Below are 16,573 nucleotides of genomic sequence, written 5' to 3'. Positions count from 1 at the left end.
GGAGCCCAATCACTTCTTCCTGCTGTCCTCCATCTATAAAGAAGAGGAGGGAATGTGTGTAGGAGTCCGGCTGCCACCCTCCTAGGCTGAGCAGAGACCCCTTTCAGCCTCTTCTATCCTGTTTTGTTCTTATACCTGCCAAAGATGTACAATCGTAGGTTAAAAGGCCCAGTGAGCACAGAAATGCCCCATAACTCCCATCATCCTTCAGCCCTGCTCCTGACAGGCAACCACCAGGTACTTTCTCAAGCCTTGTCTCTTTCCACCGAACTCAGTTCCATTTTGACCCTTTCCCTTTCACAACCCCTCTATAATTAGACCTCACAGCCTATACTCAGTGCCTGGGAAATCCCTCCCAGGTTTGTTCTAAATAAACCTGTCCTGCCCGGAAAGCTCAGACCTTTGCTTTTTCTCATTTTTTCCTAACAGTGTGCTGAATTTGTGCAGCGAGCTAGCCTGCTTGGTAGACAGCCAGCTGACAGGTTCTTGTCTAGGGACTCCCTCCTGAGCAGCACTGATGGAAACTCAGAAACAAAGCTGGAGTGAAGGAACTTGAAGCCATGAGTTGCTTGCATGTGAACATGTCAATTTATTCTCGGATATGTTTGTCCTTGTGTGGTTGTGCATTTGTTATTCTCTATCTGTTATTAGGGACGTTCTGGGACTGTCTGTGGGCCTGCTGTGAGGACAGTTGAAGGTTGCAGTTGGGGAAACATTGCTATGAGTTTTCAAGAGCACTTGGTATGCATATTAATCATGTCTCCAAATTCCACGGTTTGAAAATAAAGACACTGTTAGAGTCAAACAGGGACAAGGGATTGCTATGACGAGGGTTCTGTATTGGGAAAAGTAGTAATATGTCCAGAATTTTAACGATTTGAGTTTTCATTTGGAATGCCATGCAATATTTGATTTTCTATAGACAGCTTCTAAAATGGTTAGGTTAACTCAGAAGAAACCAGAATGCAGGATAAAAGAGAGAGCAAGAGGTAAAGGAAGAAGAAAGACAAACTCCAGGACATGGTAGAATGGAGTATAATGGTAATCTGACAAATGCTCACTGTGCTAAAGTCAGTTATGGGCTGATGGAAGGACCATCATGTAGGTTCTTAGGTAACGGGTCTATGTGCAGCTCTAGCCACATCTTGATTCTATACCTGAGTTTTACTACATCTATTAACCACTAGCATATAAGTGATATTAACTGTGATATTTAAGTAAATACCTATGGCTATAACTGCAAGGGATGGTTGAATCCATACCAAAAATATCTGTCTCTGCAAAAGACCAAACATCAAGAAGGAAATCAAAATAAATCTGTGTGTTTGTTAATTCTGATGGGCCAACTTCAGTAGGTTCAGAAAAGCATAGCAGAGCATCCTGGGCTCGTCTGGGTGGATCACAGAGGCATGACCTTGGGGTCTGTATTTGGTTCTTCCCGGCTGCCCTCTGCAATGCTCCCCTGCTTGTTTCCTGGCCGCCATGAACTCAGCATCTTTGTTCCGCTGAGCCCTTCGGCCAGGAAGTGTCTGCCTCAGAGCCAGCTGACTATGGACCGACTCCAGAAACTGCCAGCTAAATTAAACCTTTCCTTCTTTAAGTTGTGGTGCCTCAGCAATGGGGGAAGCTGACTAAAATAATCTGGATATTTATTTACATGATGTGAACTATAAAATTACTCTGAAATACACAAGTGTTCAGGTTATTCAATTTTCCTTTGACTATTTTTGGTTATTTAAGTGTAGGAAACACCCTTTTCCCTATGCTCTCCCCACAGGCCAGTGCAGTGCCTGAGAAAGAAAGTAATAATGTGAACGTGTAGAGGGCTCTGCGTTAGTCTCCTAGTGCTGCCCGAGCAAACCAGTACACATCTAGTACATTAAAACAACAGAAACTTACGCATTCATGCTTCTGGGGGCCAGAGATCCAAAATGGAGGTGCTATGAGGGCCAGATGCCCTGAAGTCTCTAGGGGAAAATCCTTCCTCATTTCCTCCAATTCTGGTGGCTCTCAGCATTCCTTGGAGGAGGCATCACTCTCATTCACACCTCTAGCGTCACACAGCCGTCTCTTCCTCTCTTGGTTCTGTCTTCTAGCTCCTTGAAGGACCCTATGGTTAGATTAAGGGCGCACCTGGTAAACCAGATGATCTTAATTACATCAGCAAAGACCCTTTGCTCAAAAAGATCACATCCAAAGATCTGGGGAGCTCTTTTTTGGAGCCCCTGTTCAACCCACTACCTTTCCCTCAACACCATCTCGCCACCGGAGGCTGATGTGGGCAGGGTGGCTGCTTGGTTTTCATACGGAGAGGCTGAACATACACATGGACACTGGCCAATATATATAAAGCCCCCTCAAATTCACAACCCGTAGAGACCTGCACAGGAAACCAAGCTGTCATTTACAGTAAGCAGCCCAGGAGGCCAGCCTGCTGTCTCTAGTGCAGACTCTTGGGAAGTCAGACTACTGTCTGTGTGTATTAGTCCATTCTCACTACTAAAATGAAATACCTAGGCAGGGTAGCTGCATACAGAGGTCCATTTAGCTCATGGGTTTGGAGACTGAAAGTCCCAACAACATGCACAGGTTGTGACGAGGCCCATCGCATATGGTGAGAGTGCACATGGGAGCGAGAAGCCACACCTGCAAACAGGAAGCCGGAGGGAGCCTGGGGTCCCCCCATCCCTTCCGAGGGCACCCCAGCTGGCCTGAGGATGTCCCTGTAGGCTCAGCCAATGAAAGCTTCTGCCTCCTGACAACAGCACACCAAGGGCCAGGCTTCCAACGCGCGAGCCTTTGGGGATGTGCCTCAGTCACGCCCAGACCACAGTGCTCTAGCAAACAACAATGCCTGTGATCATCAGCCCGCACTTGACTCATGTCGGACAGTTTCTCTAGTTCTTTCCCCCTACTTCTGACTTAGGGTCACCCAGAGACAGCCAAATATGCCCCCACCAGTTGCAGTTGCCCTGCCTTTTCTGTCCCTCCAGTGTCTCTAGGCCACCAGCACCCAGTCGGGCACCCTGACACCTCCCTCACCCACTGTGCAGCTCTGCACACCTCTCTGCCTGCTGCTGGGTCTGTGCTGAGAGCCAGTGGTGGCGCTGACTCCTTGGCTATAGCCAGTTCTGGCAAATAGCCTGTGCGTCCTTGCCTTGGATTGGTCTTTATTTATTTCTAACACACCTTGCTCTCTCCTGATACTAGCAGCAAAAATTCTGTGCTGAGGAGTGTTCCTTTAACACCCTTTTCCCATCCCTTGCAGGGTCTCTGAGGCCAGGCAAGAGCCTTGGCCTGTGACAGGGCAGAGTGAGGTTGGTGGAGAGAGTGCTCAGGGGCCCAGGGGGCCCAGGGCCAGCAGGGCATGTACAGCACCACAACCTGTGAGCAGATGTTGGGACCAACCATGCCTGCCCCTCATATACGCACAGACTCCAAACAGCTCCGGTGTACAGCCCAGGCACTTTCTAAGTTGAGTTACTTTATAGCATTCTTTTTTCTGCTTCTGGCTCTTCCTTAGTGACCAAACAGGGTTGCATTTGGGACACACCAGCTTTTATGTTTCGTTCCCCTGTAATTGTGGAATACCAGCAAGGAGGCTCTCAGGAGTGAGACTGTTCAGGTGTATACACCTGGGTGTAGCTGGTTGTGAGGCCAGGGTGGGGTAGTCTTTAAAGGGACAGATGGGACACTGGAGAAGAAAGCAGGAAACAGCCTGAGGAGGTGGGAGAGACGGGGGTTTAACCCTAGCAGCACAGGGCAGAGTGCTGTTGGAGTTTGGTGGTGTTAAACCCGGGGTGGATTTATAGGATTCTGCTCCACCACTCACACTCTGGTACTGGTCTGACGGTGATTTGGGGGCCTCTGTGTTTTTCATGTTAAAGGTTTCAGTTTTTGTTTACAAAAGCTCTGCGGACCAATAACGGGCAAGCTGGCTGTGGGTTTTCCAGAGCGCTGCTAGGGGCCGCTGCAGGGCCTGGCCAATCTGAATAGTGCCACTTTATTAGTTTTACCTGTTGGGCTTCCAGCTCTGTGTCACCTTGAGGAAATTTTCCTTTAGCTAAACATTTGAAGACACTGAGGTAGCGTGTTCAAGGAAGTGAGTCACAGAGCCAGTTTAATCCCGATTTCATCTTTTGTAGATCAGCCTTGCTTTTTTGCTTTCAGCTCCATTGTTGGGATTTGTGTCAAACATTCATGTTTCAGGCCATGTGTGACAATGGCCATTCTCTCTCACCCGGCGTCAAGGCGTTGAACCCACCGGTCAGTTACAGACAAGCGTGACAATCAGTGCAGTCTTCATGCAACTGATGTCCTCTCCTCTGGAGAGTAGGCATAATTAATTCTGATTCGACAGGTGAAAGCTGGAAACACAAACTATCTAAAGACCCCCCCCCCCGCATGACAGCACTGGGCTCTCAGGACAGCTGGGTCTGGAGATCAGGCCCATGACATCCAAGCCCAGAGTCCCCAGTCACTGACGTGACCCTTTTCTGAGCAGCTGACTTTAGAGTTTCTGTCTGCTGCTCCTGACTGCTGATTTTTGCTGCCAACACAACTTACCCTTTTAAGACCCTTCTATGATGAGAAGACTTCAGCATTGAGTGTTCTGGCCCCTGAGCAGGTGAAATTAAAGACAAACCAGATCTGCTTTCCCCGTTCTGCCCTGCTGTGATCCCATCCCTGCAGGTGCAGGAGTTGCCTAGGCGGCTTTGAGCACCAGGGCCTCACTGTGGCCATTGGGTTGTCACTGGTTAGAACCTGTTGAAGGTTCCGGCCATGATCCCATTAGGATGTGGGACTCGGGAAGGAGGGATCCTCTCTGGTGACTATAACAAATGATCACAAATGTAATGGTTCAAAGCAATAGATATTTACTCTGGGGATTAGAGACAACCAAACTATGTCTGCGACTGTTAATCACACCGAATTAAGAAGTACCCAGGAAATTGGGTATGTCTGAAGGGGTTCGTGGAACTATGAGCTTGGGGTCTATCTCTGGTTCCTGGCCCCCTCCCCTCTGGCCCTGTTTCCTTGCTCTGCTTCTGGCCACCATGAAGTGAGCAGTTCTGTTCCGCTGTACCCCTCTGCCATGATGTCCCTGCCTTCTAGCCAGCTGAGCCGGTACTGAATCCCCTGAAACCATGAGCCCAATTATATTGCTCCTCCTCTAAGCTGTGGGTGTCAAGTATTGTGTCCCAGGGGGAGGAGAGCTAACCGATACAAGCACTCAGCTAAAATCAAAGTGTCAACAGGGCTGGTTCCCTTTCCTGGCCCCAGGGTGGAATCTGTTTCTTGTCTCTTCCAGGGTCGATGGCTGTTCATCTTTTGACCTCATGATTCCATTCCGCTCCCATAGTCACGTGGCTTTTCCTCTTCTGTGATAGTGTTTTCCCCCTTTGTAAGAAATGCTGTGCTTGTGAAATTGGGCCCACCTGGATAATCAGGAAATTTCCTCCTCTCAGGATCCTTAATCATGTATGTTCTTTGAGCCATGGCATTTCTACAGGGGCAAGGGAGAAGGACATGGACGTCATGAGAGGCCAGTATTTCACACCAAGCGATTTTCAGCCTGGAGTGGAATCCAGCCCCAAGTTGTGACTGAAGATGAAGGGGGCCCCACCTCCTTGGGGACAGTGAGTGATGAAGGGGATTTTCTGGGCTTTTCTGATGCCAGCTGGGTGCGTGATGACACCATGGACCTAACTGTTATATTACAGGGCTGTCAAAACATCTTGATTCTGGAAACCTTCCATCCTCCAGAACTGAGGCATGGACCAGGATGTGCATACAGCCGGGGTTGGAGAGAGCCTGGGGAATCTACTCTGACTAGTGGTGCTGGGTGCTCCTGCCAGGGCTGTGGCCCTGACCCAGGACACAACACAGGACAGAGGTGGAGGCCTGGGCCGCTCTTTACCTTCCATGCTGCTGGTAGGCCCTTTACCATCAATTTCCTCAGCTGTGACACACACACATAATGCAAAAATGTTCAGCAATTTTATTTTATGTTTGTTGTTCGCTGTTTTTGTTAAAGTATATTTATTATTTATTTCTAACAATATTCCTTGTACATATTCAGGACAGCACGCATGAATAATTCAGAGACCCATAAATTAACCAAAATCCTGCCACTCCACCACCTACTACTCCAAGGCAATGCCCAGTGTTTTCTAGGCAGGCACACAATCACACACGTAGATGCGTGTGTGTGTGTGAAGCTGTTCTGTAAACATAGAAGATATTTTACAATAATTACCCAAATGCCATAGTGAGTAAACACTTGGATTCACCTCCACACATCCACACTGGTGCTTCTTACACCTCTCTTTTCTCGATCTCTGGCCTCCATAAAAGTGGGGGTGTCCATAGCTTTCTTTTTTCAAAGTCATTAGCAGTAAGCGACACCAATGAGAGCAGTACTGTCTTACCACGAGTTTCTCTGATGGTTTTTTGGTCTTTAGCCTTGAGATCCAAGGCTATGGATTTGCAAAAGCTGAGCTTTTAGAAAGAGAAAATGTTGTCAGATTCAGTAAGTTGTCTTTGACCATCAAAAGCTAAATAAGTCCTCATGAAGGGTTAGTCATGTGTGCATGATAAGGAATGGATTTGGGGGGAAGTTGGAGGAAGAGCCAGCCTGCATATCCTTGAACAGGGTGGGGATCACTTGGATCTTAGATGTCCCCAAAGTGAAGCCTGAGCCCCACCGTGGTGATTGGCAGATGTTGGAAACTTTAAGAGATGAGGCCCAGTGGTAGGTCTTCTGGTCGCTGGGGGCCTGCCTTGAAGGAGACAGTGGGATCCCACACTCTCTTTCTCTTTTTTGACTCCTGCCCATAATTTAAACCATGTTGTGCTGCCTCATCTGAGGCTCAAAGAAAACAGGGATGAACAGGCATGGAATGAAACTTCCCAAATTGTGTACCAAAATAAACCTTTCCTCTGTATAAGTTGATTGCTCCTGGGTATGTGTTACAGCAACAGAAAACTACCACAGTGGTCCAGGGAGAGAGCACAAGGTCAGGGGAAACACCAAAGGAAGGACAAGAGTTGGTCAGCCCAGTGAGTTCTGTGCAGAGGACTGAGTTGGTCCACACAGCACATGGAACTTTCCTTCTCGTGCATCAGTCACCTATTTGAGCTGCAGGGCAAGGCTTGCCTCAGCCCTGAGGTCTGCATATCCATCTGGACTGCACCGTGTGCTCAGTCTCCCTTTTTTAGTGCCCAGGATGTTCTCAGGTACTCAGATCCCCAGCAGGTAGAGCCCAAAGGACAGCGTCCCAGGGACAGCAGAACCCTTGCCTTCATCCTCCATCTGCAAGTAGGAGCACAGGGACAAGACTCCCCTCGAGCACTTCAACATGCCTCCAGCTTGCCTGCCTTCCAACAGTGATAGCCACCCCAGAAGTGCCCACTCCTGGGCCTAAGAGATGGCTTTCCAGGCCTTCCTTCCTCACGGCTGTTAGGGCTGGACACTTGTCCAAGGCCATGGATGGGGAGGTTGGGTTGCAGGTGCCTGAGGTGCAGTGCAGGGCTGGGTGACATGCAGAGCATCTTCTGCACTTTTCAACACTCCTGGCTGTCATGTGTGCCCCGTGGCTCAGTGACACACACCGGTTATGCCATCTCCCTGCCTGTACTCATTCACTTTATCCCCTTCCTCTCTCTTTTCTATAATGGTGCCCAGGCATCTTAGGCATGCTTTATTTCCCATTTATAGTTCTCTTGCTGAGCTAAAACCAAATCCATACATCAAACAAGCATGAGACAACAGCCCAGCCGAGCCCTTGGCTGAGCAGGGCTGGTGAACAGGGCCTGTGGACACCTGCTGTTAGGCTTGAGCCCAGCCTTTCCCCGGGGAGAACGGAGGTCTATGCAGCAAGCAGCAGGCACTGCTGGGGTCCTGGCAGGGCCTGAACGTCCTCTGTGAAGTTGCTGTGGACAGCTCCTCCTGCCCAGTCTTCTCCAACCTGGCTTTTGTCATCACAGGAGTCCTAGCAACATGTACCTTCTGGGTTACTGTTCTGATGTTTTGGTCATTTTTACCAGAATAGGACTCATTACTCTTCTATTATTGGACATTTGCCTTGTCTCAGAACATTGCCAACCAGAGCCTGAGATAATGGCTCTGAGAACCCACTTGTGTTCTCCAGGATAATGAACTCCATGTCCAAACAAAACTCCAGTGGTGCTTTGGAGAAGGTTGATTGAAAATGGGGAGGTGGCAGCGACTGACTGTAATCCCATGCTTTTAGAAGCAATAACCTTTAAAGTAGCATTTTAACAGGTATACTAATCCATCATTTTATTAAATTAAAGAAAATTTACCCTTTAACATACCTGTCTCCAGAGTGGAGATTTCAACAGAGACTGTTTTGAAAGAGTCACTCAAACAGAGCAGAACTTCTTTCATTGAAGCTTTAGAGATCACAGTGAAAGTGAGGTCTCTCTTCTCTCATTGACCGGGCTTGTGATGGCAATGATGGCCACAGTTAATTCCAAACAGTTAAGTCCACCCTGGGTTGACTGTGGTTCATTTGTTTTATGACATTTGGGTTTAAGGGAACCAATCGCAATTCTGGAGTCCTAGCCCAGCATGAGACAGCTGTGAGCTGCCTCCATAGCCCAGCATAGCCTCTGTTCTTGCTGAGTACTTAGCATCCGGCACCCTCATCTTTCTCTGAAGCAGTCAGAGCTATTTCTGTCCAGCTCTGCCTGTACTCAGGGAAAGTACCTCTGAGGGCCTGCTGGGCTGAATGTTACTTCCAAGATGTGACACACACACCCTCATCTTGGGAATCTGGTGATTGTGAACTTATTTGGACAAAAGAGTCTTTGCCAATGACAGAAGGCAGAGGATCTTGAGGTGATTTATCTTTATTTCCTGGTACTGGGATTCGAACTTAGGACCTTGCGCATGCAAGGCAGGTGCCGTGCCACTGAGGTAAATTCCCAGCCCCTGAGGTGATTTATCTTAGTGATAGTGGGGCCTAAGCAGGTGTTCTCACAAGGGACACCCAGAGGGGCAGCAGACCCAGAGAGGATGCTGATTCGAAGTGGGCAGAGAGCACATGTGATGGCTAATTGAGTAAGAAATGCCCAACTAAATGGGCTCAGCAATTCTGGGTGTGGTGGATCCTTCGGGAGGATCACTACCAGAATGGTATAAAAAGGAATGAGAGGGGAAGGCTTGCTCCTGTTTTCTGCAGAGGAGCTCCAGTCTTCGCTTTCACCTTGAATGTCGTCTTCTGGCTTCCTGCACAGATCCTTCAGCTTCCGGCGCAGATTCTTCAGCTTCCGGCGTAGCCTCCAGCCTTCCATCGCAGACCCATCGGTCTTCCGATAACAGGCCCTCACAGTACGCTGCAGCGAGCTCCAGGCCTTCGACTGGATCCTTCGGTCTCCGGTGTGCAGACTGATCCTCTGCACTCTTCCTCATCCGACTCTGGGCTGCCATTGTAAGCCAGTCTTGTAAATTCTCATATACTTGTACATCTTGCTTTAAATCCGTTTTTTGTTTTTTGTTTTTTTTGTTTTTTGGAAAGAACTGATGTGTACATCAGGTCTCCAAGCCAAGGAACACCAAGGCATACCATGGCCACCAACTCAGGAAGAGGCAAGGGCAGACTCTTTCCAGAGTGCTGGGAGTGAGCATGGCCTGACCAGCTCCTTCATCTGGTTTTTGGCCTTCAGAGCTGGAGAGAATGAATTTCTGTTGTTTTAAGACACCAAGGTTGTGGTAATTTTTTGTGATAGTTTAGAAAATGACCACAGCAACCCATTCAAGATGGCAGCTTTCACAGAGGATTTTTAGGACAAAAATATATAAAGAAAGAACTTCTAGAGAAAAAGAAAGCTTAATGGATATCTACCATTTCTATCTTCTTTAAAACCATAGTGTGTATAACATCCTTACTGTTTTTCTCTTGAACAGATCTATATTCTCAGAAAGAATTTGCTGAAATACTGTATTTATATTCTTTCTGATTTGTTTTCCAAATGAAACATTTCCATTTATTATCTTGGCCCAAGAACTGTGGTAATGATGTTGATATCTTAAAACAGTGCTATATCTTTCTTGGATAAGGAAAAATACTGTTGTATGATGTTTTCTCTTTCTTACAAAGAATTACAAATTGCATTTAAAGTTTTTTTCATATACTACGTGTTCAATTATTCCACTTATTGTTTCAGTTATTATACATTGCCTCTACAATATATAATATAGAATTAAGCACGTAGAGGTCAGGAGATATCTTACCAACAGGAGCAACAAAAATAATAGATATGTTAAAAAAAACCCAACAAAAACCCTTGATGATAGTTGAAGCTAATGTGTTAGTAAATATAATTGAAAAAGTCTCCAGAAAAGGGCAGTGAACCTACTTTGTATGATACAATAATGGTGGGTCTGTGCCTTTAGGCCTTTGTCCTAATCCTGTGGTCCAGCAGAACCAGGAGTGAGCCCTTGTTCACAGACTTGGGTGATGGTTGTGCATAAGTGTCAGCTCATTAACTGTGGCAAAAGTACCGTTGGCATTTCATGGTGGTAACCAGTGAGGCTGAGTGTAGGGGATGCAGGACATGCATGGGAAATTTCCATACCTTCTGTTCACTTTTGCTGTGAACCTAAAACTGCTGTAAAAATGAAGTCTATTAAATGAAGAGCTGACTTCCACTTTTTTTTTCCTATCTCTGAGAATCTGTGAATCGCTACACTGAGTACAGCTTGAGCCTCATCATGCCCTGCATGTCCCTCCACGGAGGGAGCCAGAGCAGCCCAGATGTGACCCAGGGGAGAACAGCTCCCTTCTCATTGTTGGGGAGCCTTTAGCAGCTGGAGGAGGAGCAGCTCATCCAGCGCGCAGGGGCACATCCACACCCCCAGTCACACCCAGTCTTGGGTACGTGCAGCTTTTGCTTTGTCTAGGTTTATGTCTGGGCTTTGCTTCTTCTTTTATATTGCTGTCTTCCCTTCTTTCTCCAACTGCTAAATATGTGAGAGCCTTAAGACTCGCTTTGGGCCTTCTTCTCTTTCCATCCTCTGGAGGGCTGGCTTATGTGCTTTTTCCCCACATGTCCACCTCCAGCCATTAGGTTTTGTGTGATCCTGAGGCTCCCACATCCGGCCACCGACTGGGCATGTCTGGTTTGCTGGATCACAGGCATCTCGGAATTTCCTTGTCCTTTTTCTCTACCCCCTTTCACTCTCATAAGCCATGTCCTCATTCACCGGTTGTTGAAGCAGAACTGTGGGCATCTTCCCGAAACATTGCTTCTTCTGTGTTTACCAGAGTATGCTGGCCAGCCTCTTGTCACTGTGATGGCACACCCAAGACAAACAACTTAAATGAGAAAGTGTTTATTTAGTCTCACCGTTTCAGAAGTTCCAGCACATGGCCAGTGGCTTCTGGGGTAGAGATCATGGTGGAAGGATGTGGAGAGGAAAGCTACTCAGCTCAGGTTGGCCTGAAGTGGAGAGAGAGAGTGGAAGAAGCAGAGAAAATGTGGCCAGGGATGAGATCTTGTCCCCATGATCATGGCCGCTTGATCCACTCCCTTCATGGAGGCCCCACCTCCTAAGTTTCCGTTGCTTCCCTATAATGGCGCCCGGTTTTGATCTCATCAGTGGACCAATTCATCTGTGAAGTGACAGCCTTCACCATCCAGTCACTTCCAGAGCCCATCAGCTGGCAACCAAGGCTTTAGTACAGTGCAGCTTTTGGGGCTATTTTACATAACAGCCTCAGTAGAGGGTTTGTCTTGAAGAGCTTAGCCTTTAGATCCATCGACTGGAAGGAGCAGTCTGGCTTCCCCAACCTGGACGGGCCTCTCCCAGCCTGTTGAGGGGCTGAATGCAACAGGAACTTGAAGGAAGGGTGAGTTCTCTTTCTAACTGTCTGATCTGGCACGTCAGTCTTCTCCTGACCTCTGTGTTCCTGGTTCTCAACCTTCAGACTCAGATTGGAATCCATACCATCAGTTGTGTTGGTCAGGTCTCCAGCTTGAAGGTGGCACTCTAAGACTTCCCAGAATCCATACTGTCATGACCTATTGCGCTCCCTCCCACCCCCCATCCCCTCCCTCCCTCTCTCTCATATTAGCTACACAATCTGTCCCATAGGTTCTTCTGGAGATCTTTGACCAATATAGAGAGTTTCTAAGGTTCTAATAGACCTGGCCTGGGAACAGCTGACATCCTGCCCACATTTCTTTGGCTGCTATTCAGTCACATACCATATACTTGCAAGGCAAGCTGGGAAATGTAGTTTGGTTGTGTCAGTAAGGTGTGGTGACTACCTGGTCAGTAGGCATTGTGTCTGGGGGCCCAGCATCTACATCAGTGCTGGGCATAGCGTGAATAAGGACTAAATATTGTAGAATGAATGAATGAATAGCATCTTAATCTACCTAGGTCTTTTATGAATATCTAAATAGGAAGAAATTAGTTTTTTTCCTCTTTCGTCTGGTCTTCCATAGCACTATTCAATCCTGAAAAGCTCACAGGAAGATAACTCATACTAGCAGAGCACTGATCTCACTCCTGCTATGAGACCCTGCCAAATCTCAGAAGAATGACTTCACTGTCCGGCAGCTCAGTGTCTCTGAGAGGCCAGAAGCATTGGTGGCTTTGATTTATTTGTGATAGACTTAGGATAAATGTTTCTGGGTTGATTTTCTGACCAGCATAGTTCTCTGTGGCTGACATCTTCCTGCTCTGGTCCAGGGAAGATACATGTAAGAGAAGAAATCCAAGGTAGGTGGCTAGAACTAACCTGGATGTTGAAACAAAGTCTTTCTCTCCCTTTCCTGATTCCAAGGGCTGTCAGTGTAATTCAAGTGTGCCTTACCATCCAAGGCTTTAGTTCTGAAGTAACTCTTCAACAAGTGCTGTGGTTTATATTGGACTTACAGAAAGCCCTTGGCAAGACTTTTGTGACAGGCTTGAACTCAAGGAAAGATGTCAAATTTTGGGGAACCCCCAAAAGGGTTCATATTAGATGGAACATACTGTACTTATAGCAAGAAATTAGATTTTGACTCTCTGAAATTCTAATCTGACAAAGTTCTCTGTTAGTAAAGGCAGTAATGTCCAGTCTCCATCACTGGCTTTGCTAAGACCATCCTGTCTCCATCTCTGAATAGACTGATGTGTCAGGACCTCGAGGGTGTGTGTGTGTGTGTGTGTGTGTGTGTGTGTGTGTGTGTGTGTGTGTGTGTGTGTGTGTGTGTGTGTGTGTGTGTGTGTGTGTGTGTGTGTGTATACTGTTAGAGATGATGCCACGGCCTTTTTAACCCAGCATAAATTCAGTACTTGATGAACAGCTTGAGAGTTCACACAGGGGGGTTCTATTCCCCTTTCAGTGGGTTGTTGCCCAGCCCACTGCAAACCCCAGCACACCCTCCCCTGGGGTTCATTTTACTTTCCAGCCTGAAGAAGAAGGGAACATCCAGGCCTGCCATTCATCTTCCCCCGTGACCAAAATTACTCAGCTGTGTCTAATGATTGTATTTGTGTCTTCTTTATTAAAATTGGGGTCAACCTTAACATCTGTGAGCCATGTTCTGATTTAATTAAGATACACTTGATTTGGTCTGCAACCACTTATAAATTTTAATTAAATTGAGTATATGGTAGATTGAGTTATTTTTTAAGAATCCATGCATCTGATAAGAAATGTAATTATTCACATTCAAAATACTGTACTTTTATATTTTGGAAACCTCATTGTAAAAGAGGTCATTTGGGGTGAAATTTAGCATCCAATGAGCATCAATGAGGCCATTTTTGTATCTTTTCTTTTGTACCGGCTATCGAACTCAGGACCTTGTGCTTGGGAGGCAGGCAGCGGCACCACTGAGCTAAATCCCCAGCCCATTGAGGCCACTTTTGGATTTGATTTTCGTTCAAATCCATCTCTTGCCATTACTAGAAAGTGCTTCCCTTTCACTTACTCATCCATTTGCTCATGACTTCCGTAGACCTCACAGGTCGGTTAAGTACCAGGCACTGTGCAGATCACCACCGTGGGAAGATCAGGTCTGCAGAGTTTTCAGTTATCCACTTGGGTGTGTGTTTTCATTACTCACATTCAACTCTGCTGGTATCTGGAAAAGTTTTGGGTTAAGGAGGGCAAACTGTCTCCATCAGAGGAGGAAGCTATCTTTTTTCATGTTTTTATTTTTTAATGAACGCCCTGTCTGACTGGGGAGTTAGGAGGCACTGTGAATGGAAAGTGAACCTGAGGGACTCAACTGTGTCTCCCTAAACTTGCGCGGCTGTCAGGACTTTTAGGAGGTCGACAGAGTTAGATGAGGCCATCAGGGTGGGCCTAAGCTGACAGGACTGGTGGCCTTGTGCAGAAATTCTCTCTGCCTTTCTGCTCATGCATTGAGGAAAGGCCATGTGCAGGTCAGGAAGATGCCCTCACACAACCTGGACTGCTGGCACTCTGAGCTGGGGTGTTCAGCCTACAGATTGATGAGAAATCAAATTTCTGAGGTTTAAGCCACTCGGGGTATGGAATTTTGTTGTGGCAGCCTGGACCAATTCGGAGAATGTGCCTGAGTCCAAGCTCTCTTCACACCAGGCATTTCCTGGTGATTGGTGTTCCGGTCTGGATGGGGCAGCTCTGTCTGGGTGGCATTTTGTCCTTTCCTGTAAAAGACTCCATGAAGCCAGCCACTTGCTCCAGAGAACAGTGTGCATTTTATCATTGGTGTTTGTGGCACAGCCTTCAACTGTGGAGCAGAGAGAATCCATCTGTTCTTGTATTGATTCATGACCTTGACCTGTTGCCATTGTATCTTGACTGACTGAACCTCTCAGCCTAGACCCCTGTGATTTACAATGTCAGGTGCTCCATGGAAGGATAAATGCAATATCCGGTTTATCAGGTGCTAAGGCAGCTTCCACTCTGCCAGGGGATTTCTTTTTCCATTCTGTGAGGCATTAATCCTCTCTCTCTCTTGTGTCCCATCGAGTCTTGTATGTCAACAGATTTCAGAACATTAAAAAAGATTCCAGTTCAGCTTAATATTTTATGTGACTTTTACCCTGCTGAGCCATGTCCAGCCCCAAAAGCATAGTTCCCCCTCTTCCCTCTGAGTCCTTCCTTCTGCTTCTGTTTGATGCACTGAAAATGCTCTCTGTAGCTCAATGGAGATAGCTGGGCCCCAGACACAGAGCTGTGACTGAAAATCAATGGGCGGCATGGACAGTTGAAGAGAACCTTAAATAACACCTTAGGATCTGCACTCCATTTCTCGGTGCCCATGGAGACCAGGGCAGCGGTCACTGCAGTGAGCTCTCGCTTACAGAGGTTTAGTGAAGCCAGCAGATGGAAACTGCAGTTAGCATCACCCCCGCGAAGTGTGCCGCTTCACAGATTATTCCAGCACTCTCCTCCTCCCCATCCCTATGGCGAGAATGTTTGACAATATTCAGCTTGGCACTGGATTAAGTCATGCTGTGAGCCCTGCCTTGCACATCTTACTGTCTTCTGGGAAGCAGCACTCAGTAACTTCTGCTCACTGGCATCGCCTGGCGCCAATATCAGCGAGAGGATTCTCCCAGTGAGCACCAGATGCTGTGTTGTGTTCTGCTATCAGGTGAGCAGGGGATGGCAAGAGCCCCATTTATTTCCTTCTTGTTACAACATAACGCATGGTGTCTTACTTACTTTATGCATGCTGAGACCCAATACCTGACACCCATGACTTCAAGGAGGAGAGGTCTATTGGGCTCACAGTCTGCAGATGTTTCATTCTGCAACTGGCTGACTCCCAGTGGGGCAGCATGGAGCGGGGACAAAGCAAAGGAGAAACAGGGCAGTCAGGAAGCAGAAGAGATCAAATGAAGAGGCCTTGTAGGCCACAACCCCAGTGACCCACACCCTCCAACCAGGCTTCCCCTCCCCACATCACATTTAGCGACTGATGAGGATCATGCGCCCAATCACCACCCTAAACCCCTCCTGTGGGCTCACAAGGCTTTGGGGGACATCTAGATGCAAACCAGAACAAGTGGTGAGCTTGCGATCTATGAAAGGGTCTATGGGTGGGGGCTACATACCACATTCTGCAACTCCCAAGATCCTCAAAGACATCTCTAGCTCTGTGCAAGCTGATTTTTGCCAGATCCCTCTAGCTGCTGTCTGGCTTTAGATTTTTTCCTGGTGGAGCACTGTGAGGCTTCTCTGGAATACAATTTACACTAAGGATATTATTAGCCCCTTGGAATTAGATAAGAAAAGCAGGTCTTGGAGAAAATACTTTTCATAATAGTTTATATAATTGTGTCTGTCAGTGATACCATCATCACCAACAACAATTTTGAGACAGAAGAGAAACTCAAAGGGCACTGATAAAGCATCTAACTGGAAGGATTCCCCTTCTTGGCTGGCTGCTCACAGTGGTAGAGTGGTGGTGTTAATTGGCCTATCATTTGCAGAAATATGCACTGTGTTTCAGGTTATGGTTGTTCAGCAGTGAGAATGAGATGTCAGATGCACCCCCAGGTTTGCCTGTTCAGAATGTGAGAAGGAAGTGAACAAAGGCACAACAGAGGGGA

The 16,573-nt window shown here is 47.2% G+C and overlaps 1 protein-coding gene across 1 annotated transcript in view; it reads left to right on the top strand.

The window, feature by feature from the left end:
- Positions 1 to 9,799, top strand: part of Atpsckmt (ATP synthase c subunit lysine N-methyltransferase) — a 269,273-nt gene extending 259,474 nt beyond the window's left edge. Inside the window, exon 5 of the mRNA XM_033756499.1 lies at positions 9,265 to 9,799. Coding sequence (XP_033612390.1) covers positions 9,265 to 9,306 — 42 coding nt within the window. The 3' untranslated portion in view covers positions 9,307 to 9,799. The remainder of the gene's footprint in view (positions 1 to 9,264) is intronic.
- The last annotated feature ends 6,774 nt before the right edge of the window (positions 9,800 to 16,573 follow it).

The sequence above is a fragment of the Fukomys damarensis genome, unplaced genomic scaffold (genome assembly GCF_012274545.1).
Source record: "Fukomys damarensis isolate Sample0158 unplaced genomic scaffold, DMR_v1.0_HiC HiC_scaffold_1, whole genome shotgun sequence".
NCBI lineage: Eukaryota > Metazoa > Chordata > Mammalia > Rodentia > Bathyergidae > Fukomys > Fukomys damarensis.
This window is presented reverse-complemented; position numbering and strand designations above follow the sequence as displayed.